The 27,720-nt window shown below is 44.0% G+C and overlaps 1 protein-coding gene across 2 annotated transcripts in view; it reads right to left on the reverse strand.

Moving 5' to 3' along the window:
- Positions 1 to 147: 147 nt before the first annotated feature.
- Positions 148 to 27,720, reverse strand: part of ABTB3 (ankyrin repeat and BTB domain containing 3) — a 162,553-nt gene continuing 134,980 nt past the window's right edge. Inside the window, exons 7-17 of one of the 2 annotated variants that reach the window (XM_059472097.1) lie at positions 26,975 to 27,076; positions 25,784 to 25,877; positions 25,536 to 25,671; positions 23,684 to 23,904; positions 22,084 to 22,262; positions 10,338 to 10,443; positions 9,442 to 9,544; positions 7,597 to 7,678; positions 6,584 to 6,652; positions 3,760 to 3,873; positions 148 to 1,339 (exon numbers count right to left, since the gene is read on the reverse strand). In XM_059472097.1, coding sequence (XP_059328080.1) covers positions 1,130 to 1,339; positions 3,760 to 3,873; positions 6,584 to 6,652; positions 7,597 to 7,678; positions 9,442 to 9,544; positions 10,338 to 10,443; positions 22,084 to 22,262; positions 23,684 to 23,904; positions 25,536 to 25,671; positions 25,784 to 25,877; positions 26,975 to 27,076 — 1,416 coding nt within the window. In that variant the 3' untranslated portion in view covers positions 148 to 1,129. The remainder of the gene's footprint in view (positions 1,340 to 3,759; positions 3,874 to 6,583; positions 6,653 to 7,596; positions 7,679 to 9,441; positions 9,545 to 10,337; positions 10,444 to 22,083; positions 22,263 to 23,683; positions 23,905 to 25,535; positions 25,672 to 25,783; positions 25,878 to 26,974; positions 27,077 to 27,720) is intronic. The other variant, XM_059472098.1, reaches the window with a different exon arrangement.

The following is a 27,720-nucleotide window of genomic DNA, read 5'->3' on the forward strand; positions in this document are numbered from 1 at the left end:
ATCACTAAATTAAAGATCTGTTGTTATCTCTTCACTGCAACAAACAGAAATCAGCATCTCGAGAAGGAGCTCCAGGGGTATCATATTGCAGCCAATCACACCAGATAAAAAAATAAGCTAATTTCACAAATGAAGTTTGACAAGAAGTAACATTGCATTTGTCTTGGCAAAACGAAGCACGAACAGAACATTTCACAGGTACAGTTGCCATGCAAAGGCATGTTTGTTGAGTTTGTCATTGATTTCAGCCCCAAATCACAAGTAGCATGCAGTTCTCCTGCCCCCACCAACTACTGTATTAGAGACATTCTGGGTAATGTGCCTCTTTGGTGTAACCATAGCCTCTTAGGCAAGATTATACCACCCTAGGAAAGAATACAAGCAAAACTTGATCATATGTGTGTTTACACAATGTACATTTTACCATTTAAAAAAACCAAAACATGTTACATAGATTCTCAAACACAGCTCTGTTGAAAATGAAATTTTAAGCTTAAGAAATAGGTTTTAAACTACAAGGCCACCCCATTATTTTTTATGAACAGTTTAAAAAGTTCCCACCCCTAAAAATCTGCCAGTATATTTCCTCAACTATAACAGTCTTACCACTCTCTAATACAGCTGATCTTTGCTGGACAGCAATAACAGCTCTTACATTTCTTAAATGCACAAGATAATGGATTTTGGGATAAATATAGTTCTTAACTGTATAACACTGGAACAAATCTGACTTAAATGATTAATTGGTCAATTCAGGTGTTCCCCAGCACTACCCTTCAGGTAGGGACTTCTGCTGCTCACTGATGTGAGTTCTGGCCTTTGTTGGCATCAAGCTCCATGAACAGACTTGTGTTCAGAATGTGAGTACAAGGGCAATTCACTGGATACTCTGGTACCCAGCGTGCTCAAAACCAGGGACGAACTTTGTTTTCTGCATTCTCTCATCCAGGTGGGGACACAGCCCCAGCGCAGCACCTTTGGCTGAAACAGAACTGTTGGGATGCGACGTAGAATTTTTTACATTTTCTGTTTTTGTAGTCATTTAAGCAACTGCAACAGGTTTGAGCAACTGCAACAGAAGACTTAACTTGCAGGGTCTTTGATTAGAGGGTTATCATCTTCCTCAGCTTTACACAACGGAGCCCTTTGAAGAAGACAAATGAATTGACTGAATCCTTGTGGCCAACGTCCTCTGTAAGTCCTCTAGTACATTCTGACCAGATGTTTCTCCATTCTTGTCATACAACAACTGTTTGAAAGCTTCGTTTTCAATGAGGACCATCATGTTCTTTAGAAAGTAGCCTTCACAATAGGCAGAGAGTTCTGTGACGCCGAGGAACTACAAGAAGTGAAATTAGAGAAAGATAACTGTTCTGATAAAACCCAGGCAGCAAATACAGTGCATAAGAGCTGCACACAAACAAATATTCAAGCTAAGCCTTTTAGACAGGCACAGTCTAAAATGTGCTTCCTTACAGATATAAATGCATGGAGAGGAAGGAGTTAATAAAACAGTGTTTTATGCTGATGATTCTCATAATAATTCCACGTTAAAAGACCCTGGCTATTGGGGAAACAAAATTCCACAGGCTGAAGCTTTGCTCCCTTGGAAACTGATGGAAGTTTTACCACAGAGTTTACCAGACCCATGATTTCATGCTAGAAGTTACAGCCTAGAACTACAGGTTTGGGCAAACATTACAGACCATGTTTCAAGAATGGTGTCCTTAGCAAGGATGGGACATATGACTGCAGACAGCTGTCATGCAAAGTTTCATGCTTTGAGAAGAAATGGAAAGAATCAGCCATTGAAAAAAATCTCCCCAGGGCAGAGGTGGACTTCCCAGCATTGGACACTTTAAGATTCAGCTGGGCAGGGTGCAGGGCCATCTTGTCTAGACTGTATTTTTGCAAAGAAAAGTTGGACCATATGATCCTTGAAGTACCTTCTAAGCTGGTATTCCACAATTCTATGATAGCAATTTTAAAAATTGAATGCCCATAGGGATATTAATGATATCAGTACTCTCCAGCCAGCATTTATTTGTAAAGATGACCAAATTCACATTACAGAATCACAGGATATGCTGAGTTGGAAGAGACCCACAAGGATCACTGAGTCCAACTCCTGGGCCTGCACGGGACCATCCACCAAACTGTATCCGTCTCTCAGTCTTGATGACAAAGGCTCTGCTCCACTTGTCTCTGGGCCAACCTGCTCACACATCCCCCTCTGGAAAGGTCAGGGAGGTCCTGCAGGTGCACATGAGCTAGCAAAGCAGCAAGGTCAAGAAAGGTGTCCCCGACCATGGCTCTAACTAGATGATCTTTAAGCGTCCCTTCCAACCCAACTAATTCCAGCAGTCAAAGACTGAGGCACAGCCAGGTTGGCTGTTGCTGCAGTGCCCAACTCACAGCACTGCCAACATGACTCTGGCTGTAAAACCCACCCAGGTACCCCATTTCCACTGCTTCCACTGGGAGGTCAGGCACAAATAACTTGCAGGCTGGGGCTCTTACAGGCAAACCAGGAGCTGGATTTAGCCACTGGGTTTGTTAAGTCCCAGCATGTAAGAATTTTCTTCAATGAGGATGTAAATAACAGCCTCATTTCACAATTCAAAGAAAATATGATTTTAAAGCAAAATTATTGGTTTTGCTGACAGCAATACAAATTGAGAAGTTCACATATGAGTGACAAGACAAATCAAATATTTTTCAAATTATTCTTGCACTGTAATTTTTTTTTTGCTCTTACATTAAATGGACCTATAGATACACTTCATTGCTTATTTTTATAGGTGGATCTTTGTGCTTTGTGCTATTTCAAACACTGATTGCATGTTATCTGTCCACGAAGACCCAGCATTACTATTCTCTGTAGGAAATACCTGCGAATGGAGGTCAGATCTCCAGGGGTTTGGAGCAATCTGCAGGATTACTCTGTTCAATCAAACCTCCATGTCACAATACATCAGTTTATCTTTTGTACAGACCATGCAAGTTAGAGAAAAAATCTTTTAAGAAATGCTTGAAGAATATTTCACTGCACTGATTTGTGTACCATTTCCATCTTCCAAGTGAAAATCTAACTACTCCACATGAGGAGGGAAAAAACTGAAACTAATCAATGTGGTAACCACCTCCACCAATGAGTGAAAATAGGTTTTCTAGGACAAGAAATGCCATGCTTTTGTGTCTAATGACTTAGGCAACCTCACAAGCTAAGTATATAATTTGATTCCAATAAGAAACTCTCCAAGACATAAAATTCTCATTATTATCCTTGCAGGGCTCTGAGCCATTGCACTTCCACAACATGGCATTTTTATATATTGATAAGGTGTCACCAGCATTGAGTGTATCACCCCACTGGGCTTCAGGCAGGAAAAAACAGGTAATGGAAATGGGAAAATGCATCTTGGAAGGTGAAAGTAGAGATGCCTACTTCACTTAGTGATTCCTGTAAAATCACCAGTTTGTGCTGCCATGAATAAGGGATAGATCTCCCACATAGTGGTACAGCTGAGAAGCTGCCACCTTGGGCTTAGACTAACTAATTTTGGATTGTCACTATACCAGGTACCAATTAATCAGTCAGTCTCAGTAAATGAATGACAAATCTTAAACGTGCAACAAATGTACTAAGCATATGAGATACACACACACACACATATATATATAACTACTTATTACAAAACTGACCTACAAGAACCTACAGCAGACACACAACATGCAAGCATATGCAGTTATTTTTACCTTGGCATGATTATAAATATCCACACAGTTTTCTGTATTAATGCTTTTTGCACAAATGATCTCACAGTGTCGTTGTAAAGCTTCAAGCTGGAAAAATTTAGCAGCAGAGAGAAGCTAAAAAAAAAACAAAAGGCATGGAAAAAATAGTCAAAAACTGCTGAGTGATACAGAATCAGAGCTTGCTTCTTTACTGTTTCATTATACTTTTTTCTCTGCCCCTTCTCCAGTTAGCATGAAAGTACTGACAAAAAGTCAGAATGAGAAGATTGCTTGGTTGTTTTAACCCTCTGCAGTCTCTTCTAAATCACACAATGGGAATCCATACACAGAGAGACCACCAAGGGCTGCTCAGGTCCACATGATGACTTTGGAATGGGACAAGGAGAAAAAGGAAACAGCGCTTTGAAGAATATTTTGTCACTTTGCAAACTTGACTGCAATAAAAGACCTGCAAATACATCCCCAAAACCAAAGTTCTGGTTCAACTGTTCCCCAAGATCTTATTGAAACAGAGCACCTGGACTGGATGTGAGGAAGTCAGCAGAAAGGTCAGGATCAAGTGTACAGAGGAATGAATTCAAACCAAATGATGATGACTGTCCTGGGCAGTTTTAATCTAGAGAGACAATAAACTTCAAATCTGCCACCTCAGCAGGCTCAAGGGAGAGGAATCAGATCTGCATATGCTCCTTGTCCCAGCTTGTGAGCAGCTGTCAGGGGATGTCCAGGCCAGGAGCACTGAAACACTGTCTGAGGCCCACATTATTCCAAGGAACGAGTGCACAGGGGTGGGAACCAGCTTTGTGAGGCAATGTCTAGCCAGCATCTGTGTGAGTGTCGTGTGTCTGTCACTGTTCCACCACAGCGCTTCTGATACCAGCACTGACCTCCCTCTTTGGGCCTGCATCTCCCCTGTGGCTACACTGCCTACCCTGGCACTGCCTTGGCATCTCTGCATGCCTATGGGGTGAAAATGCCTTGAATTTTGAATTCTTCAATGGATTTCAGAAGCGTTAGTATTTCCCCTATTGCCCTTTTTCTGTTCTTTTACAGAAAAATCATTTAATTTTCTGGCTTTCCATGGTAGGTCATTGTCTCTGGCTCTCTGCTCTGCCTTAGAAAGCAGGTGGGAGCTCTTCATTGCTTGACACCTTGCTGTAACCCAGCCAGACCTTAGATCAAGCTGTTCACGTGTTTAAATAGCACTTACTCAGCTATTCAGGCTTTTTATATATTTGGGACTCATAACAAAGAGCTAACCTCTGCATCCCAAAGGGGCTCTCATGCTGCACTGAGGAACAAACAAACCCTGAAACTTCCATGACATTATTCTGACTTCTCCTGTGCAGTCTGCTCAAGATCTACTTTATCCCATAAATAAATCCAAGTGCTGGAAATCAGCAGTGCTGATGTGATAGCAGCCAGCTGGCCCCAATTATGAATTGCAGCAAAGATTTCTGTGGAGTATTTCTGGTGCTTCTTGTTATCATATGTGTAATAAGGCAAGTTACTAAATGCAGTTTTGAAAGATGAAGCCAAATCCTATTCCAGCTGCCTCTGTGGCTCAAGCAGTCATGTGCTGGTTTGTAATTACTTTAAACTGTGAGGAACCATGGCCAGATCTGTTATCAAGAGATCAATCAATCAGTCATACATTCTGGAGTCTCAGAAGTTTTGAGATGTCACAAAAGTAGAGCAGCTGCCAGCTGAAATGCAGCACAAGCTTTTTAACAGCCTAGGTGATAACACACCCATCTCCATAAAGCCACTGCACTGCCTAGTCTAAAATTCCCTATTTCAGAAAAGGTTGGAAATTCAGGAAATCTTTCAAAACTCTGAGAGAAACAGAGAATTAGGGAACTTTTCCTATACAGCTCAGGAAAATGATGTGGATATGCTCACTTAAAAATACACTGCCTGCACTAGAGGGGGGTAATTTCAGTCCTCTGGCTGCCAGACTGTAGAGTCATAGGGACAGAACAATACAGGCAACAGCAACAGGACACGAGGAAAAGGAAAGTAGCTGCACCAGGGGAAGTGCAGATTGGTTCTCCCCTGAGAGGGTGGTCAGTCACTGAACAGGTTCCCCAGGGAAGTGCTCATGGCACCAAGCCTGCCAGAACTCATGGCACATCTGCACAACACTCTGACTGATGTGGTTTAGATTTACATGGCCCTGCAAGGAGCAGGGAGTTGGACTTGATGGTCCTTTATGGGTCTCTTCCAACTTGAGATATTCTGTGATCCTGGTGGCAGACACTGATGATTACCAGCTGTTTAAGTAGCTCTGAGTGCAAGTATTTACTGACCTGCACTCTTTTTGGCTGCCTGAAAACTCCCTGAATGACTATCAAGAATTTGCTCAATATATCATAGTTCTGTAGAGTTGGAGTGGTTTTGCTGACCATAGCTGACAATGATGGCACACAGTATTCGGAAGGGGACTTTGAGAGTCACATGTTTGAAATTGAACTGAACTGTGTCTCCAGTGGACTTCTCTCATGGTTAAAGCACAGCAAATGCCCAAGACCTCTCCCATGTGACAAACCTAATTGGATGTTTTTAATGCTGCTGAGATAGGGAGGATGGAACACTAAGTCCCTGGAAATTGGTTCCAGATTTTGGTAACACCAGCTTTGCCTCTAAGTAGGTATTTGCAAAGTCTCCCTGTCTCCTGTAGGACTGCAGAGAGCCTGGCCACTCCAGGTGTGCCACTGCTGGCTCTTACAGGAGTGCTCATGTCTTGCCCAATGGCCATGTGCCCTCAGGTGAATGGCACACAGATCAGTCAGCATCCCAGTGCAATTAAATAAATGTCTCTTACCTCCATAATTTCATTGTTTTTAATCAGGAGTGACTCTGCACCACCATAATAAAGATACTGCATAACCAGCTGTAATAAAACAAAGGGAGTGTTTATAAAAACCAATCCAAGACATAGAAGAATAGGGGACAATGCAGGCAATTCCCAAGGCTCTCCTAACACCACCACGGATTTGTAGATAAAAATGGCTCAAGCCTCCTAATTTCAAAGATATACTTGGTTATTCTCTCAGTCTGCAAAGTTCAGTGTTTCCTTCTCACAGGTAGTCTAATGTCTCAACTCTCACCCTCAAATTGTCTTGATTTCCTTGTAAGTTCCACACAGTTTGCAGGAAACTGATTAACTCATTTTGAATTTTCAGTGTATTTCCCAGTCTGTTAAGCACATCACTGATTCAGGCAAACACAGCATATACAATGGTGATTCCCTTATCCCTTCCCTGGCAAAGGCCACCTTCATCCAGCTGCATGTGGGCATGCATGGAAGATATGAAAGAGGAGGAGGCTTTGCACTGAAATACAAGCCAGCTAAGATCCCTCTGTAGGGAGCCCAGTTATTGTGGGCAGCTGGGATTTATGTGCAGCAGCAGCAGTCGATACATGGAGCTGCCTGAGCTCCAGCTCAAAGCAAGGGAAGCACATCCATGCTACAGGTACAGAGAGCAAGCTCTGCCATTTCATGGCACTAAATTGATTGGAGAGCACTGCTAAAGAATGGAATGAAGTGTGTCTCTTCCAAACCTGTCCATTAAACACAGAAAGAGCCAACTACAGAAATGCCTTATGCTGACAGGCAGCACTTTGTGTGCACAGCCCATGTCAGTGAAATGCTTGCTGCTGTATCTGCTGAGGCACATTTGTAATCAATAGAACTCTGCAGTGCTTGAACAGAGATGAAGCCTGTGCTTGTGAAACCACTGCTCTGGTTTATCAAATATATAGGTACTAATTTGGACAGGGCATGCATGGTGTTCCTCTTACAAGTTCCATTCAAATTCAGCGTGGGGACTGTACCTGAAAGATGGGGTACTTCACATAGTTGATCTCAATACAAGTACTATCAGATGAGGGCTTGCTAGACAGCAATGCTTTAAACCTAAATAAAAAGGAGCAAAACTGAAATACCAGCCCAATTATCTCTGTGGAAAAATGCAGTAAAAACAGTACAGAAGTGCAATGGAATGACAGCATCAATTCTTGCAAAAACAGTATACTGAAATGAACCTTTTTGTCACCAAAAAGCATCCAGATTTAGACACTAACATAAAGTTCAAACCAAAAGGAAGAAGCTTCTCTCTGTAAGATTTCAATTAGAAATTTCTGAAAAATACATATAATATAAAATAGAGTAAAATGTACATCTGAAACTCAGATTCTGTAATGACACATATTACAGAACCAAATTTTTTTTTTTCTTGAAGGCAACATGATCTTATATGAAGATCTGCAACATTTAAAACCTGAATGTTTTCCTTTTTTGAGGGCGATAGATTTTGGCTTATGTCCATTATGCTGGTTTAAAAAATCTTTTGGAACAAAACAAAAAAAAGACATTGAGACTTTTAATGCTCCTATGCAATAATTGTGTGAGAAGAGGCATGAGAGAAACTGGATAGGTTACTGTTCTCTGATTATCGTAACCTGAAATTCAGACACAAGTTTCAGGACAAAAAGCTCACATATTTTTAGTTAATTATTGCAAACTTATGTGAGATATATACATATGTAACAATCTACTTCTCAAACCCAGGTATCCCCATTGATCAGAAGGTGAAAATGGGAAATGTGCTGCCAGAAACACCTGCCCTTGTACTTTCTCTCTTTGTTAATTCATCTGACCTTCCAGCAGTAGTTCAGAGCTCAGCTTATCTATCAAGACCAGCATTTGCTGGATGGTAACCTTTCCCTCATCATGACTGCATCTTGTTAATTAAAATACAGATAACAATTTACTTGCTTTCACTAGTGTCAAACTCTATTATGAACACAATTTAGTAGGCTTAAAGCTGGAGTTTGGAATGTATTTGTACATTACTAAGGAGCTCTAAACACCAATATCCATTTCTTAGTTGAAGGCACGGTCAGCTACTGCAGTTACTTCATTCAAATCTCTCAACTCTGTGATGTGGGTTGGCAGCACAACTAGCATCAATTCCCATATTGCTTACATCATCCAAATTCAGAGCTCTGTCCTTCTCACATCTCAAAATAAGCTGTTTTGGAGGGCCAGCAAGATTTGCTTAAAAGCACACCTTGAATTATACAGCTGCACACAAATATATAATGTTTGTGAGCAACTCTTGTGTTGGGTTAAGCTGGGAAACTCACGTTCAGCCTTCTGAGCACAGGAAACCAACTATAAATACTGCCTTTGGATACAGTATGGTATGTTTCACAGCTATTTAAATTCATTTAAAAGTTGTCGAATGCTGTCAAGAATTGTGCGATAGTAGCTTGTTTTTCCTGGAGACTGCTGAAACTGATGCAAGGCAGAATTTACCCACTCACAAGAATTTACCACTCATTAAATTATTAATAATCAAAGTACCATGCCTCCTGTATGGTCGAGAACTGGGTGCAGGAATGAGCACCATGCCAATGTGCCTCAGTGCAACCAAGTCAGATACATGGCCAGAAGCATGGATCATTCACTGGATGAAAATCTATTGACAGGAGCACTTGTTAAATATCTGGCAGATCAACCAGGAACAAGCTGTGGGGATGTTCTGATTAAGAAAAACTTGAAGACTGGGCCACTAGCCTTTAAAGAACTGGGACAGCAAAACTAACAAACAAACCCACAAACCCATAAATCAAATTCTATTTTTGTTAAAAACCAGAGATGTGTCTCTATTTTACCTTGGCGATGCAGTAAATAGCAACACTCGATGTGCATAAAATGGTCTTCCTTCCACCAGAAATGTGACATCTGACATCTCTTTATTGTTAAGAAAATGGGGATCTAGAATCACAAAAAGAAGGAAACAAAAAAGTCAATAACTTTAATTTGGAAGAGGTCTGGAACATACTGAATATTTCCCTGTTTTGACAAAAGAAAGCAACAGAATAGAAGGATACTGTTTTTGGTGAGTAAAGCCCATAAAGCTATTTTGGACAGCCTGGGACAACCACACTGAGTTCAGACAAAGGGAATTCAAAGCTCTGAAGTCCGTGACGACCTTTGCTGAAACAACAGCCAGCCATCCCTGCCGTGTGACACCGGCACAGCCTCCAGCTCTGCTACCAGAGCCAACTGCAGCTCAGCAGATGCTGGGGGGCCCTCTGCTCATTTATACTCTATTAGGCCACTCCCTGTGTGAGGAAGTTTTTGTCAAGGGAACAAGGGTCCCGGAAAATTGATTGGCTCTTCTCACAGTCCCATGAAAACACCCTGGGCTCTGCTGACCAAGCTGGGAGGGCTGTGCTGGTGCAGCATCACCTGCAGCCAGCCAGAGTGGTTTGAGATCCAGACAGACACCTTGCTCCAGGGCCAAGGCTTGGATCCCAGCCTGATAAGCAACACAGACAAATCTTTGCAGATTTACAGCCCCACTCCAGTGCACCTGATGACCCTCCTGATGTCAGTGGGAGTTTTAGGCCAAGTTAAGTTTGGGGCCCCTTCCTTCCTCTAATTCTGTCTTTCAGATTTTCTGACTGAGATTTTTTGACTTGCGCCCTGCTCAGGCACCTGGTCAGCAGCAGCCTTCCCACAGCTCTGCCTGGAGAGCTGATGAGGATCTTGCAGTGACACTTACCCAGGCGGGAGGTCTGCTTGCGCTTAATCTCCACCAGCTTTGGGATTGGGTAGGGTCCATAGCAATGAGTGAAAATGACAGAGAGCTGCTGGCTGATCACCTCGTTCTACACAAAAGAAAACAAATGCATGCAACATAAGATCAGTATACAAAGGACATGTTATGTTGTTCTCAACAGCTGCCTGTTTTAAGGTGAAAAGTGTGACTGCTGAACCTTTATTAAAATAAGAGCTTACAATTATTAGCATTTGTTAGAAATGGCAGTTCTCATTTACTTGATTGCTATGTCTTCTGTACAAATAATTTTAAATTAAGAAGTCTTCTCCTTGGATGACAAGTCTTCTTTGCCTACAAAATGCCATAGCCCAGTCCCCTCTGCAAAAACAAAGTTCCTTTACAACAGTGAGTTCATTTTATTTGCAGACTTACTGTACTGGAAAATGATTTTTTTTTTTTTGCTCTTTAGAAAATGGTCACTGGTCACGTCTTAGGAAACCCGAGCTACAGGCAGATGCAGCTGCACAGTCTGCATACATTTTGAAGTGCAGCAGTCTCACACACAGACCCTTCCTCTACAGAGTGACTGAGGCACCAGAGCCAGCCACTCATTCAATCCCAAATGTTTCTTTATGGGCTCTTACACCTCTGGCACCAGTGTGGGCACCACTGTGCTGTGGAAGCCAGACCCTTGTAGAACCAGGTCTGGTCCGGGGCCTTTACCCTCTTCTGCCCCAACTTTGGGGGCAAGACACCCATAGGATGCTTTCCTAAGCTCCTTGAATATTTGTATGCCTAAGATGCAAGGGTAGTGAAATGGATTTAATGCTTAAGTACCTAAGTCCCAGATGAAAGCAGGATTTAAAAGCTTTGGCAAATTTTATCCCACACTTTGCTGATAACCAGAGCAAGTCTAGACAAGTTCAGCAGTGCCACACTGCTAATTCATGGTGACATCTTTTAAGTACCCTGTTGGCTGGTGAGTCTCTCCACACCACGAAACTGTGAAATGGCAAGACACTTAGACATAAGAGGGTCAAAGACGAAGGAAATAAGCAGGTGAGGGGCAAAAAAAAAATCATAGTATAAAAATTTGAGGAACAGAGTTGTTACATTAAAAATATCTCCAGGCTTTAGAAGCAGAAATGGAAGCTTTCCTTGCTCTGAGCACCTTTCAGAAGTCCTCCTTAAATCCCACGAGTGACAAGGAAGAGTGGCAGAGATGCTGTAATGACTCTCCAACTGAATCTAATCAAACAGGGTGGGAAGGGGTAGAGCTGCTCCCTCACAGGCACATGCTGATGTCAAAGGAAATTACACGCACTCGCCGCAGGCAGGAGTTGGCTTCTATTACTACGTCAGATGTAGCACTGAAAGAAACTCTGAGGTAAGAGAAACTCTCATACTGAGAGACACCATTCAGCAGGCACAGGGCCCAGCCCTCAGAGAGGGGCTCACTGCTGTGGCTCCAAGACAAGGAGGGCGTCTCACGCCAGGAGCATCTCACTGTTCTGCATCCTCCTGTTGGAGCCCTGCAAAGCGCCTCACAAAGGGAGTGGATCACAGGCTAAAGAGAAAAGGAAGATGTAAGGCCAGATTTCAAGAAGGAAGTGACTCAGCTGCTGGGAGGGTTGGGAGGGGAAGCTTTAGACAGGCAGGGCAGAAAGAGCAATTTCTTCTCTGCTCAGAAGGGCTGTGCCAAAGCACCAGGGCCGACTGAGTCAGGCAGGGAGGAGTGTGTCTGGAGGGATGCTGATTACCAGCAGGGCAGCTCCCAGCTGGATCTGGCAGATGCTAGAAGTCAGAAAATACAACAGAAGATGGGGACAATTCCATGGTTAGAGTGGAGGGAAGCTTCTGGAGAGGAGAAACAATGCTCACCTTTACCTGCAATGAATAAAAGCAAAGTGCACTGAAAAGGAGAGCTCTTGGCAGCCCCCTCCCCAATCTGCTGGGGTGCACAGGTCCTGCCTGTGTCACTGAGGTTTTCATGGGTTCCATGAACTCACCACTCCCAGCCATAGCTGTGCCCATGCAATAGCTTCTTAAAAACACACACATGCATCAATAAAGACAATGAATCTCCTCCTTCCAGAGTGTCTGTGGGAATGTGCTGATGGAAAATCTGGGTATTGGCTTTGCAGTGCCTCGTTAGGAGCTGGAGGCCCAACTCACCAGACCAAACCACAGCACCAGGGACCAGGACATCCAGCTGCACTGAGACCAGGGAAGGACAGGCCAAACTCAGCCACCCAAGTGGGAGAAGGGGAAGTCCAGCTAGTAAGTCCAGCCAACAGAAAGAACCAGTCATGCCTGCAGACAATCCCATGGGAGCCTGCCTACATGGGAAAGGGGCTGCCAGCTCCCTGGGTCACCAGCTCTGTGGTGTGCAGATACAAGCCCATTACAAAACCACTTTGCCCACAAGCCCACGAAAAAAGTGGTGTAAACTAAGCTCTAATTAGCTCAAAACGTGATACATCCACATGAGAGATGCTTAAAAACCCCAAGACATGGAACAGAGATGGGACAAAGAGAAAAGAGACCTTAGGATGGACACATCAAAGAAAGAGGGCCGTCAGACAAGACAGTGGCTCCAGACTTCCCATGCAGAACACTGACCTCATTTGGCAGAGAGGAGGCTGGAGACCTTTGGTTTCTACTGGTAACATTAAATACTTACATCTCATACCATCCAAAGGCCAAAAAATGAGCTCAGCAAGAGCTGAAGCATGTGCTTATTTAGAGTCATTGCTAACAAACAGCAGCAAGGGAGGGGATTGGTAAATTATTACAGCACACCAAGTTTTCTCCCCACACCCCCAGCATGTAACCAAGCTCACAGGACTGTGGCACAGAATCTGCTCCCCACAGTGCCTCTGCTTACTTTTACCAATAAACCAGGCAGAAATAGGAGAGGGAAAAGGAATACTTCATCTGTAGCTGGATGGCTGGGGAAAAATTGGCTTTTTTGAGCCAAATCCTGCTCTTGGAGGACTTGGGCTGCCTGTGAAGTGTCTGGGAACAACTGAGAAGTCCATGACCTGGGGCACAAGCCTTCCCCTGGAACAGGACATGTTCAGCCTATTCAACCTTCACCTTCACACAGTGCCCACCACTCAGGTACTCGCACTGAGATGCTCAGAAGCTGCCATTTAAGCACCAAGATGGATAATTCTTCCCTGTTTATCCTTTCATCCTATCAACCTAACTGTGAAAGCCCAGCTGTAAGAGCTCACTGCAGCAGCTGTGGGCAGCAAGATTAACACTGGAGGAGCAAACCAAAGTTTGTTTTCTTGCTACAGTTTGATGTTGGAACACCTTGTGCCAGGATGTGTGAGGCTGGCACCTGGAGAGAGGCCAGCCTCCCTTCAGACACGGGCGTTCCTTTGCGCTCCAAGGGAGCCAACGCACATCTTCTCCTGTGGGAGGGGGAAGAATGCTTGGCACAGGACATAATAAAAATATTTACCTAGCCACGGGGTAGTTTACAGATAGGGAAGAGGGACCAGGAACAACAACAGCGAGTCTTCTGAGGGAGATGGTGCTTCCAGCAGAGAGCTGGTTGGTGAGCAAGCAACTTTGCTTTGTAGATACAAGCAGTCCCCTGACTTAAAAGCATTCTTCAGCAGAGATCTAAAGGAATTCCCCAGTCCTGCTGAATGCACTTGAACTGTGAGGGGAATTTATAAATTCTTTTGAAGCAAAGCTGGAGGCTTTCAAGTTGTTGGACCAGAGATGCCTTGTTGATTGATCTGAGAAGAGGTGAAGACCTGGGTGGGAAGGGCAGGGATGTTTTTTCCTCAGTGTCCATCTGACAAGGGTCTGTGGCAGGATACAGGGAAGTCTCCTCCAGGCTTCAGCACATACCTGGGAGAGCTTCCTCCATTCCAGGTTACAGAGATCAATGCAGCATAGCTATTCTGAGATGTGCTCCTACAAGGTACTGGACACAATGGGAAATACATAGCCAATATTCTCCAGTGCCTGTTCAAGACACGTGTCTATGCCCCAAATTCTGTAGGGTGAAATGTGTGTTGCGGACTGGTCAAATCCCACTGCTTAGTTCTTACCAGCCTACAGACACCCTACCACCTCCACGTGGCTGCCCTGAAGGGTAACTTCTTGTCAACAAGTCAGACTTCTTTCCTTTACCTCTGAAATCCCAAGCAATGTTTTGGGGTTTTCTTCTCCTGATGCTACATTCACCAGCACAGCTCCATTAATGCTGTTTTAACCTGTCTGCCAGGCCCTCAAATTCCTCTACCACATAGCCCAAAAACCAAAAGCTCACTACATGAAGGCAGAAAAAGTAACACATTCTTCTGGGCTTGGTGTCTGCCTGTTAATACTCAACTCCTCAGCAAGCTGAGAAACCACACTGCTCAGAGAACAGGGGCACTGGCAAAGGTATCTTCTCTCTCTGGTCCTGAGGATGCTTGGGGGACCCATTTCTCTGCTAAATGCAGAGTGGCAGAAGTGCTGTTTCCAGTCAGCCATCTCACATGCAGTTCCCAGCAGCCGTAGTCTCAGGATACCCCTAGCCCACTGATGACTTATCCATGACATGCTGGCATACCCTTGAATGAGTCCTCTGTTCATGCTTCCCATTCCCAGAAAAAGATGATAAAGAATGAAGTAACAGAGAGGACTTTTTGCTGTCCCCCATTCCTGAACACTCAAACTCTGAGACCTTTTCCATCTCAAAACTGTCTCCACCCTTGCACAGGTGATCCCACTACCATCCTCTTGTATAATTCACGCTCAGCAAATGCCTCAAAACTAAATAAATGCCACTTCAGATGGTCACTCCTAGATGGTTAAGCAGCATACACAGAATTAATATTAGTCAAACAGCTGGAAAGGGAGGGAAGCCCCAGAGGCTGGAGCTACAGTTAGAAGCAGTAAACTGCACAACAAAATGGGTTTTGTTAGTGCTGGGCTCAAGCCCCTCCACTGCAAGCACAAACGGAAAAGAACTAATCACAGGTAAGGCAGAAATGGACTCTTCCGTTGCTTCTGGGAAAGCTGCCAAGCCTCCTTTTCAAAAGGCTCTTTATATCCCAGCTGTGCATTGTATGTAAAAAGCTCAGATCCACGGGCACAGTCTAATCCTTGGGTGAGTGCCCAGGAAAGGGCAGGTGTCACATCCACGGCATTTATTTATTGTAAATGAAGAATATTTACAATATTCTTCATTTACAATAAATGAAGAATATTTCCCTGGCAGGGGAACATTTTAGAAGGTAGCAGAGGGTAGGAACAAAATCAAACCTGTGTTAGTAAGTACCAAGCTGAATGTGTGTTATGAAACCCCAGGATGGGGTTAACAGTGTGTTATTAACATGCCATTCGGTACCTGGCGCTCGCATCTCACACGCAGAATGCAGGACGCACATGTGTGGATAACCTGGCTCCGGCTTGCTCGGAACTGTTCAGACACAGAAGTGCTACAAGTGACAATGGGCAATGCTACACATCACTGCAGTTGCTTGAGAACAGTGAAACCTGACTAACAAATCACAGCAAGTCCCAGCCAAAAGATGGATCACTGTGTGCTGGCTGGGCACTGGATGACACACAGAAGGGCATTAGCCACTCCATGGAATCCATAAGCAGACACTTTAGCATACTGGGATGTCTTCAGGGTTATTTTTAGTGCAGGTTTTGGTGTGCCTGTCTCCTCTGTGGAAACTCCACGTTTTTCTTCAGCTGAAGTATTTCAGTCATCAGCCAAAATACTCCATTTTCAGGTGTTAATTTTTTCAAGAAATGTAAAATATTTTGTGGGAAATAAATATCTTTTATTGTAATGAAACCTTTCATTACAATAAAAGCTCAGTTTTCTGTTGAAAAGCAGTTCAACAAGACAGACAGGAGTCTTTTCTGATAGCATCCAGGTAAGAGAAACACGGACAACACTCTTCCAGGGGAAGACTTTCTTTGGGACACAATTATAACAGAGTGATGGTCCCACTGCTACACAGGGTTCACCTCTCCTGTCTACCCTTAGCCCTTCCTGCAGAGCAGGGCACTCTGGATTCATGCAACAAATACAGCTTCACTCAAACTCATCTGAAACATTCATTTCAGCCCACCATGAAGCAATGGGAAAAGGTTGAATTTTCTAGCTCTTTGTCTTCCAGTGTCACTTTCTAGGTCATATGCATACCCTGGGGAAATAACTGATTTTTGCTGACCACCATGCCTGGACTTAGTAGAACACACACATGAGCTGAGCCTGTTGACATTCTCCAACATTTATTTTATAAGAATCAAATCCAGAAAAACAAGAAAATCAATCCCAGCAACAGAGAAACTGAATGCTCATCTCAAGCTTCAGCATCTGAAAGCTTTCTTGGAACACAACAGCCAGATGCTTCATTCTTTCCTGCTGCATTCTGTTTGGTGGAGACATGAAAATACTTTTTCAGCAGTTACTGCATCTCTGACAGAGGCTGTCTCTGAAAAGACGTATTTTAAAAATATCCCAAAACTTTCCTTTTAACAGATTTCAGTTTCCAAATGGAGAAGCTACTGCAGAAAGAGTACCTTAGCTTTAAACCATATGGGCTAGATTTCTCAAGATACCCACATGCCTGAATCCTTTGGAATTTTAAAACTGGTTATTGTTCTGAATTGCTATTTGTTCTCAATAACTGTCAACACCAGACTGATGGCTGTTATTCAAGCAGCTCAGCCTTCCAAAAGAGTCTGTGCACTCCTGCATATTTCTTCAGCTGCCTGTAGGTGCATTTTTAAAGGTTCGAAAACTCCAGGAATTTTAAATCCTGAGAAAACATCTTTATAAAGCAGTTTCCTGCATCTTTCAACAAGCCTGGGCTGCCCAACACCTCACTAATGGGCTAAATATTAAAATAAAATAAATAAAATAAACATGTTGTCATGGACAGAAATGGATGGTAAGGATGGAGTGAGATCTTCAGAATGAATGAAGGTGTGGCGGTGAAGGATTGCTCCTATGACTTTCTCAAGCTGATTTAGTCTTAGACAATACACTAGCAGGAACACTTATAATCCTAAGCCAAGTTTTCCTGGTGTGAAGCACCTCTAGGAGCTTCAGACAATGCTTCAGCACATGTGCTCAATGCACATGTAGACTCACACATGCCCTTCAGCAATGCATGGCCACACAGGATCTAAAGAAATGGCAAAGAGCTCCTTTCCTTACTGGTCCTATGAGGGAAAGGGAGAAAGCTGTAAGAGAGATTATTTGGAATTAAAAGATTGTGTATTTTCTCAAAAAAAAATAGGCCAAAGACAAGCTGATATAAATTGCTGTGGGCAGAAAAAGCAGTGGATGAAACTGGCTCGTGACCTCATCCAACTGGCAAAGGTGCTGGCTAACCTACATAGAGGGAGCTGGGTTATTTAATGACAATTCAGTCTTATGCAGAGCCCTGGAGTGCAAACCTAAACTCAACTTCCTCCAAAGGCCAGATGTGTTTAACTTCTGAGATCGTGGGCTTGAGTCTGTTTTTTCAGGTTGTGGAAATGTCAAGATCAAATTGAACAACTCCAGGATTTTCATAGACAGAGGACACAGAAGCATCTCTGCACATTGAGTGTATTATCCTTAGGAGAATCTCTGCAAAAACAGAAGAGCTGACCTGCGAGCCTCACCTCAGGTACTACAAGCCCATGGACCTGGATGCAGCTCCCACACAGCTCTTTTAAAAGCTTCTGTTTGGTGGGAGGCACTCCTCAGGTAAATATGGTCCTCTGACATGGGGCAGGTGGGCAATCCAGCTCAGAGTCAAGCTCAGGCAATGCAAACATCAACCTCAGCTGGAGGGAAGGGAAAGCTTCCAGTAGGGAGTTTGGGGGAGTTTTCCCAGGCCATGAAGAGCACAACACACATACCAACAGGCAGGAATTCAGTTGTATCTTCCTATCATTCTTCCATAACAAGATCTCCAGCATCATTTTAATTTTGAGGGACTCAACTCTGCTCTACATAGCAGCTAAAGTTTAGCTCACGGCTAAACTCACTCCCAGAAGTGACTCTCTGGCTTCTGCCTCACACAACCCTGTCAAAACCACTTCTAGTTTGTGTGCTTGTCTTCCAAAGAGACTGAATCCATCCCCAAATGGCAGTGCCTTTCCTACCCATGCAGTGTCCCAAAACCATCATGTGTCATCAACATTTTTCAGGTTGTTGGAGTTTTCCAGTTTGGGTTTTGCTTGCTTTTAAGAGAGGTGCCTTAAACTGAGCTCTCAATGTCTTTACCACAGATGTTGCTTTTTCCAGAGTGCCTTGACCCTGATCTTTAATTTGGTAATGACCCAAGCTCACTGCAGGACAGCAGGAGCTGCAGATGGAGCAACTGCAGATGGATTCCCTGTCTGTCCTCACAGCTCTGCCTCAGCAGCAGGGAAACACTGCTACTTCCCCACTCCCCATGCAATTCTCAATGGTGCAGCTGATAGAAGACATTTAAAGGGATGAAAGGAAATGAAAGAGCTCCATCTCACTGGAAGCCACCAGGAGCTGGGTATCAAACCTTCAGCTGTGCTTTTGGAAGACTTCTTCCAGGGCTTCAGTGCAGCAGTGAACAACCCATGTGCAACCTATGCACTGTTTTCCTCCACTGACTTCACAGCTTGAAGAAAGGCAATAAACCCAGGAACTTGAGCTCAGCCAGTTTTGCCTGACTCACCGATTTTTGTTGCTGTTCTGTGTTACTGCATCAGGACTTCTGCGATTTTTTAAATTTGTTTCTACTGTCAGCATCCCAGCACATAGATGGGAATGGAGTTCCACCCTGCCACCCTGCAGGTCACCAACACCAGTGCTAGCAGAGCTCCCACATAAACCCTCACATCTGTATCCTCTAGAAACAGGCATTTTATAAACCATCTGAAAGAAAAAAGGGATTCCTCATATCTGACACTGTTCTTGTAGGTTTTGGTTACATTTTCTTTAGTATTTTCATATCTATTGCATTTGGCCTTTTTTTTTGCCCTGGGAACCTGCAAGAACATTTCGTACAACAGTGCAAAGCAGAAGGTGGGGACAGAAAGTTTGCTTCCTACTCTGAGACCTGCCCTTATGTTTCCATGTGATTTTTGGGGAGCTTCTCTGGCCAAATTACTCAACACTATGAATTGCTGTCTGGCTTATCCAGGTTATCACAGCCTCTGAGACTGGGACTGTCACTCCATGAGACACTGAAAATCTGCCTGTTTAATTACCTCAGTTTCCCTGTTGGTGAAGGGAGGATAAGATCTTCTTTCATGTCTCAACTCATTAATATTAGTAAATTGTTCTGAGATTATGGGATAGGTGGAACTATTTATAGGAACACAAAATGCCATTTCTACTAGGTGCAAGTTGCCATGCAATTAAAATATACTGAGCATCACAATATGTAGCAAATGGCACATCTTGTTTTACATCAGCAAAGAACTGCTAAGTGGCTCTCTGCTTCCTAGTTGCTTATTTTATACTTTTTGCCCTGAAAAACTCATTAAGGAAATGTACTGGGCCAGACTGTGATGTTTAGCAAGAGTCATAATCTCTCTCAGAGTTTCCAGCCCACAGGGAAAAGCACGTCCATGTGGGAAAATCAAGCTCCTCTCTCCAAAGCTCTACAAAATGCAGGGCTTTACAGTTTTCTGTCAAGAGAGAGGGATGTGAACCACAGTTATGGCCCTTCTGCACCTCTTAAAGGAGATTTCTTTTCTGTGGGTATACACAAAAATCTCTGCTCTCAGCCCTTCCAGAGAAGGAGAACAGAAGATCCTTTAAATCTCAGCTCTCCTCAGCTGCCTTCTGTGGAGTGACCAGGGAGAACTTTTATTGGCTCATTCTCCTACAAATGAATTTATGTAGATTCCTTCCAAAAGGCTGCATAGTCTCTTTCCTCATTTCTGTCTGGGAGAGCTTTGTAAGAGGCCATTTGGACAAGAGCACCACAATAATTCATAACATTTGCAGACAATTTGTAAACCCTTACAGTGTCCCAGAATGATAAATTATTTTTTCTAAGACAATGAAACACTGTGTGAGTGTGTGTTTGTGAATATGCATGAAGACAGGCAGTTCCCCCAGGCCCAGGGGCAGGCATAAAGATCAGCACAGATTTCTTCTCCATCATGTAGGGTTTTTGTGATACTTCAGTTGTTTTGCCCCTCCAGATTTTAGGTTTCTAAGTGAACCCAAAGCAGAAGGCAGCAGTCTTATTTATCCAGGTCTTATATATCTTATATATCTTATATATCCAGGTCTCCTACAATAGACTGTGGAAGATGTAGATAATCCTATGTAAATGATTTATTCTAATGATGATTGCTGGCCTTGGCTTCAGCCACCCAGGAGAAAAGCAATTAAAGTCACTCCTCATCCTAAATTACAAGGCCTATTCTCTGTTAAGTTTTCAATATGATTAGCTTCATATCAACTTTCAAACCAAGCAGCACTTTGTTGGTAGTTTCTGGATGAACATACATCAACCCAAGTGAGTACAGAACAAGGAATCTACAAATCCTAGGATTTGGAACAATTTCCTAAAACCTATCTCAAAATATTCTCCATAAATACTCATCCAATACAAACTATTACCTTGCAAAGGCAAGGCTCATGGGAGCAAAAATCAGAACAATACTGGAACAAATACGCAGGATTTGCTTAAGACTCTAGTCCAAGCCTGCTTTTGCAGCAAGATACAAGAAATAAATCCATGTAGGCCATCATTAGCTATACCAAGTCTGGAATATCTAGTATTGAGTACCTATGTCAGAACCCGTCCCCTTTTCACATTATTTAGCCTATTGCTAAAAATTATTTGCTCCTTGCTGTTACACATAGAGTTGGGTGATAAAAGTTTCTTGCTTTCAGTTTAACAATTAGAAGGCCATACTGACATGTATTGTGGAGTATGAGGAAAAAGAACACCAATCAAATAATTTTGATGCTTTTCATCACTACAGTGTTATTCTGGTAACAGCGGACAGTGACAGGGCATTCCTTGGGAGTGACTGACTCTCGGGGGACCGGCAGAGAAGAGACTATTGGTTATAACAAGTTTTAAATTCTTCTAGGTAAGACATTTCCCTCTCCTTGCCAGTTCCATGATCATCCCTTTTGCCATTATACTTCCATACCCAATGGTACCTCCTTGGAAAGGTTTTGTTAGTCTGATTTGCTTGGCTAAAAAAAGTCAGCTGAAAGAATAAATCTGGGGAACCTGCAAGTACAAACACACACATAGAAAATTTGAAAAAATTATCCTTTTCTTTGCTCATAGAAACCAGTCGCCTCACAAGGTTTAGAAGTCCAAATCCCACATGAAGGGAAGATAAAATCACGACAAGCTAAAGAAATCCAAAATAAACATGAATATTAGCTTTGTTGTATAGTTCTGTAAAGCAAGCTGGGTGAAATTACTCTTTGGGTTGGTTTGGATATCAACATCTCTTGCCACACTGCCATGACCCTTTTGACTTTAATTTCACCACTATGTATCACTTTTGTTGTTGTCTCTCCAGCTTACCGCTAGCATCTGTTATTAGGATGTTCTAGTAGGAGCAGTGATTAGCCTGTGTGTTTATAACCCATGGTTCCACAGTGAAAAAACCCCAAGATACATATCAATCCAGATAATAATAATCCTGTATAGTCTAAACAACCTTTGGGAGAGCTGCTCAAGAATAATATTGCAAGCTTTCGTGTCTTATAGGATGGGAAAAAGGCTGATTTGCTTTAAAACACACAATTTCATCCTACCTTGCTGGCCTTCAGTATCTCAAACATCAGAGGCAGCCCTTGTGTGATGAGCTCCTCAGTGTACTCCTCTTCCTGAATGGACTTGAACTCCTTGAGCAAGCACTGGATGAGGGGCCGTCGGTGCTGCTGGAAGGACGTGCGCAGAGACTCCAGCCACGTGTGCAGTGTCCAGGGAACACCTGCACACAGAGGACACAGCTCATCCCAGCTCCAGGCAACAACGTGCCCTTCTGCTTTTTTACCTTTGCTGATATTAAGATTTCAAGCGAAAGCTGCCAAATCATTCAAGAAATCAAATTTCTATTTATCCCTAATTGAGAAGGCCGATCGTTATCAGTACATCCCAGAGCTAATGCACAGAGGCTTTCCTCCAAATGCTAAGAGAGAAGACTGTGGTCTCTCTGCTCATCTAGCCTTCAGCTTCTCTGCTGAGACTACCAATTTGTGGTAATTGCTGTGGTGCTCTGCGTTGCAAAAGCCTTTTGGAAACTAGATTTACACTAGCTCATTTGTTTGAATGTGGCCCTGGAGAGCCATTAAAAGGTGAAAAAACCTGATTTTGGTCCCTACCTACCTGGATTCAAATTGGTGGTCTTCAGATTAAAACTTGCTTTAAGTGATACCCCATGTCCTCTCCTGATCATTAGCATTTTCCCTAAAGAGCACTGAGCGAGTTAAGCAGATCAGCCCTTTCAAGCAGCTTGTCATGGCAGAGCCACTCTCCAGGAAGTTAAAGGGAACTGCTCCCATGCACTGAGCGAGAAAGCACATGGAGCTGATGTACCTCTGCAGGCATGAGGCTGGATGTGACCTACTTTCTGCTCTTATAGAATGGAGTGGAAGGAAATATAAGCCTGGTGTTTGGCAAGTGAAGGTTTTTCCTTCTATGTCAGAAAATGTTCAATGCCTGCAGAGCACCCCTGCCACTCTCCTCTCATTCATTTCCAGATCTTTGCCTGCACAGTCCACTGCACGCTCTGACCCATATCCCATGGCCCCAGGACTGGAGCACCGCCCCAGGCAGAGGCACACCAGGCACTTGGGTCTCTATTTCTCTGTGAACAGATGAATGGGGATGGTAAACACACAGTCCAGATCGATTTCCATCTGCGTCACACAACCACCCTGCCCACAGGCAGAAGCAACTTCACCGGGGGCTGGTATTATGTTCAAGTCCGTCACTGGCAGAGCTGGCATACCAAGAAGTCAGCTCCCTGCTCCTGCCTTCAGAGTCTCAGAAAATAAAGTCGTTTTAATGGTGGACTGCTTTAAAGCAGAGTGCAAAAGAGAGGCAGCTGGAAGTGGCCCATTATAGCTGAACACTGCCCCAGAGCCTTACCTACACTCTGCCATGCAGCAGTGCAGATGGCTCCTGGTGGAAACCACTGTGTCCTGCAGAAAAAAGCCACTGGTCCCTGAACAGAATGTGCTGTGGAGCTGGAATGGGCCAGGAACCTGTCAGATCTCCCACCACCTTCCATTCCGAAAGAGTTGAGGAAGATGTGACCGTGGCTGGTTTAAGCAACAGCCTGACAAGAGGGACATGTTTCTGAGAGTGGTCCTTCCCTGGCGGAAGCAGAGGAAGGAGGCCAGCACTGACCTATGCTCCGGATGTCGATGGTGACGTCCACGTAGCCATGCTCGGCGCTGTGGTACATGGCCTCCTTCAGGGCCTTCAGCTTGGCCTTGCTGTTGCGGCTGGCGCAGAGAGGAGCTGCTGCCGAGTCGGGCAAGTCCGTGCCCTCAGCCAGGATCTCCTCCAGGGACAGGATATCGCTCTTCTCCTTCTCCGGCTGAGCAAGCAGCTTGCGGAAAACATTCCTGTCAATCACAGCACGACACAGAGGGAGAGAGGGGGCAGGAGAGGAGAGGAAAGGGAGAGCAGTCAGTGGCCAGGCTTTCACTGCACTGGGCTTACTCGCTGTGGGGCAAATTAGGACACCTACCCAAGAAATTACTCCAGCTAATGGCAGAACCAGCTGAGAGCAGACCCAAGGCAAGCACAGCTCCCGCTAGCCCACCTGCACTGCCTGGGACACGTCTGCAAGTCACTGCTGTCGTGACACGAACCGCACAGATGTCGCACGAGGGGCGGCATCTTGTGGGAGCAAAGACTCGTGAGCTAAATGTGACTCAAGACTTCTTCAGCAACCAGGGAAGGCCAAGGTGCCTCTGGACAAGCTCTTGGGACTCCCACCATGGCAGCCACCTGGGAAGGGAGCTGCCTGGAGCTACTGAAAGCACCACCACTCGATTCACACTCAAAGCAGTCTGGGAAAGCTAGAGCAGCTAGACATTCAACAAGGCCAGTCAGGGCAGGTTCAAGCACAGCTGGGACTACTCTACAAAGCCACTGATCCAGCTGGGCCATCAAATAACAAAACCCAAACTCAGAGACTTTGTGCCCTCAGGTTCACACCAGAATAACTCATCAACCTCAGTAGTTTCCCTTGGTTTTGCAGCTGTGAGAAGAGAAACCAGGCTGGCTCCCAGCCCACCCTCCTTGTATGCCAGTGTCCCCCCTGCTCCCACTTACACTGCAGCATGGTGTGTCCCAAACTAATTTAGGGCAGAGATGGAAGGAAGGAGATGTGTGTGAGTGTTATACAGGTAGGAACACAAGAGTTAGAGTCTGTGACATGGACAGCGAGCAGCCAAGCCACAGAGAGCCCCAGGTTCTCCTCAGGCCTGTGGCTTCCATTCACACTGAGTGAATGTGAGACTTCAACACCCAAAGTGTCCCGTCTGTGCCAGGGATCCCTGCAGGCTCCAGATGGACAGAGCTGTTGAACCCGCCCTGACGTGCCGTGAGCGTGTTGTTAGACTGGCAGCTTGTCTCTAAGCAAACACACGGTAGGTACTGTCTCTAACCTGTATCTATGTTCCTCTGGATGGCTACAATCAGAAAAGTAGGAGTGTGAAGATCATGATACTAATTCATTACACTGCAGTCAACTCCTGAGCGTTCCAAGGTCATGCATGCCAGGTGCTCATCTCAGTAGTTCTTTTTTTTTATATTTGCAGCATACAAACAACATTAAGACACACAGGACTTTACAGTAAACATAGATGCAGAAAATCTACTCAACAAAATTAAGGCTGCAGCAGTACAGACACAATTCACTCAAACCTGAGAAATATATCAAGAAATTCAGAAGGAATGTTTTTGACATTCCTCTCTGCTGTCACATCAGCTGCCATTTAACAACCACTGCACTGAACATACCACAAGAAGTCCCCTTCCTTTTTTTTTTTTTTTTTACATCAGAAATCAAAACAGAGCTTGTACCACCAACTGGTTTAATTCACATGCTAGCAGAAAGCCTTAAGTCTCTGCTCAGTTGGTGGCATGTTCAATTGTTCATGCAGAAATTTCACCCATCTGCTCAAATTAGATGCCCAGGCAAAAAAGCAGCACTTGAAGGATGCCACTAGACTTGTTCCCACTCTACCTGTGTCCATGTGCAGCAGCCTGACTGAAAGAGTTCATGTCACCTTGTGGAGTCATGGAAATGCCATTCCTGTACATTGTTCCTATCATGGGGTCAGCTCCTCGCTCCAACAGCAAACTGACCAGTTCAAAATTTCCTGCAAGGCAAGAGATGCAATTTTACTCCTTTCGAAATCCAGTAGTTGCTCACCTAAACTGCAGATCCCAGCTGAGGAATTGTTACAATGGGAGGAGGAAGAAAGTCCTTACCAGCCGCTGCTGCCAGCTGTAAAGGAGTTTCAGAGTAATTTTCCTCTCCATGTTCTAAGGAACCTTCTACCTTTGCTCCAGCATCCAGCAATAGCTAGAAAGAAAATTCACCATTTAGACCATTTGGGGGTATCACACTCTGAAGACTTCATGAACAGTGACAAATGAGAATCTAATGCTTCTTGTTATCTGCAAACCCAATACAATGGAGACACGTGACATGCAAATTCTGCCCATTGTTTCACAGAGGCAAATTCATTCCTTTTTTCGCTCATTTTACGCTGCCAAACATCAGAAGCTCCAGCGTCCAACTTCAGAGCCAAAAAAGTGTAACCCAGCGTTTTTGATGGGAAATGGGATAAGGTCAGTGTTAGGAAGTAATGCGCTGGAGATGGAAGAAAGTTAGCCCGACAAGCATCCTTCCTTCATGGTCTTCTAGAAGCCCAGCACCATCCAAAAATGGATCAGATTTCAATTGTCTCCATCTTTTATATGAAGACCAAAAGAAAGGCAACTCTTAAGAACCAATTACAGCAATGAGTCCAAAAGCTGTGGTCTCCATCGGGGACACTTCCACGTAAGCAGCAGCAGTGCTGAAAACAAAAGTGGCCAAAGAGAGCAGGATGGAGCCTGTGCTCCAGCCCCCTCTTGGCCATTTCTGTCTTAAGGCCTTCAAAGTTTTGGTGCTTGAGTGTGTCACAGACACAGCTGTTTTGAAGAATGAACCTTCCCAACTTTTGAGATGCCAAAGCACAGAACCAGCACATCCCACATGACACCTGGATGGGCTAAGGAGAGTCAGGGATTCTCCCCCTCTGGAGCAGCACGAGGGCTGTTGTCCACCTCTCTCCCACCAAGGCAGCAGTTTTGTGTTTGCTAGAATATTACAGTGTAAGAAAGTGCAATGAATGAATAAACAAACACATAAAACAAGTGGTCAGGAAGGAGCACAAGGAGTTGTCAGACTTTCTTTGGTGCAACTCTGCTTTAAAATTGTCCTGTTTAAGCCTCATATTGGTTAAGTTTTGACACCATATTCACTTTGTAAGTCTATCATGTATCAGTACACTCTTGAAGCAGAAGTAACCAATATGAGTATGACAAGAGGATGCTGGTTTGAGATGGATGTAATTAGAACTGAAGAGGAGAAAAAAGAAAGAATGAGATGCAGGTAGGGAAATACAATAATACCTGAACTACAGGAATATGTCCATGCAACACAGCAAATGTCAGAGCTGTCCAATGGCGGGTCTCAGGGTGGACGGATGGGTATTTATGAGCAGTACTGACAACCTATAAACAAATTAAAGTTATTTTTTTAAAGAGCTATATGTAACAAAATTCAACTTGCCTGAAAGCCAGGCATGTGAGGGAGTAAGTGAAATAGAAAACCCGGGAAAGGTGCTTTAAAAAATTATTGGCTTCATTTTTTTTACTGCAAAATTTTTCTCAATATTAAAACTGTTTGTGCTGATTTGACAGCTTGATTTGAGTTCTTACCAAATGAAGTCTTTTACCAACTACTGTAGCTCCATCTAAACCACTGGCCACCAGATTCTTTTGCACAAGGGCAAAACATCCACAGCTGGTTATAACAGCACACACTGGGGAAGTAAGGATGGATCAGAACATTTACAGCTAAAGACCACTCCCACTGACTTCACCAGGCCATGTACCAACAGCCCTGGGTCTTGGGATTGCTCCAGGCCCAACCAAATTTCTTTGCACTTAAATCAGTACTTTTGTCACTGCTGTCATGAAAGACACATCACAAGCCCTACCCTGGAGTTTGCAGGCATTCTTCCAGGCTCTTCCTCTCTCACCAGAGGGGAAAAAAAAAGTCTGAAAAGTGATGGGGCAGAGTGTCACTTCAGAAATGCTTAAGAAAATCTCCTTTTACTGCCTTCTCCTGTCTGAGTTGAGCTAAAAGTGCTGGG

The sequence above is a fragment of the Ammospiza nelsoni genome, chromosome 5 (genome assembly GCF_027579445.1).
Source record: "Ammospiza nelsoni isolate bAmmNel1 chromosome 5, bAmmNel1.pri, whole genome shotgun sequence".
Lineage (NCBI taxonomy): Eukaryota > Metazoa > Chordata > Aves > Passeriformes > Passerellidae > Ammospiza > Ammospiza nelsoni.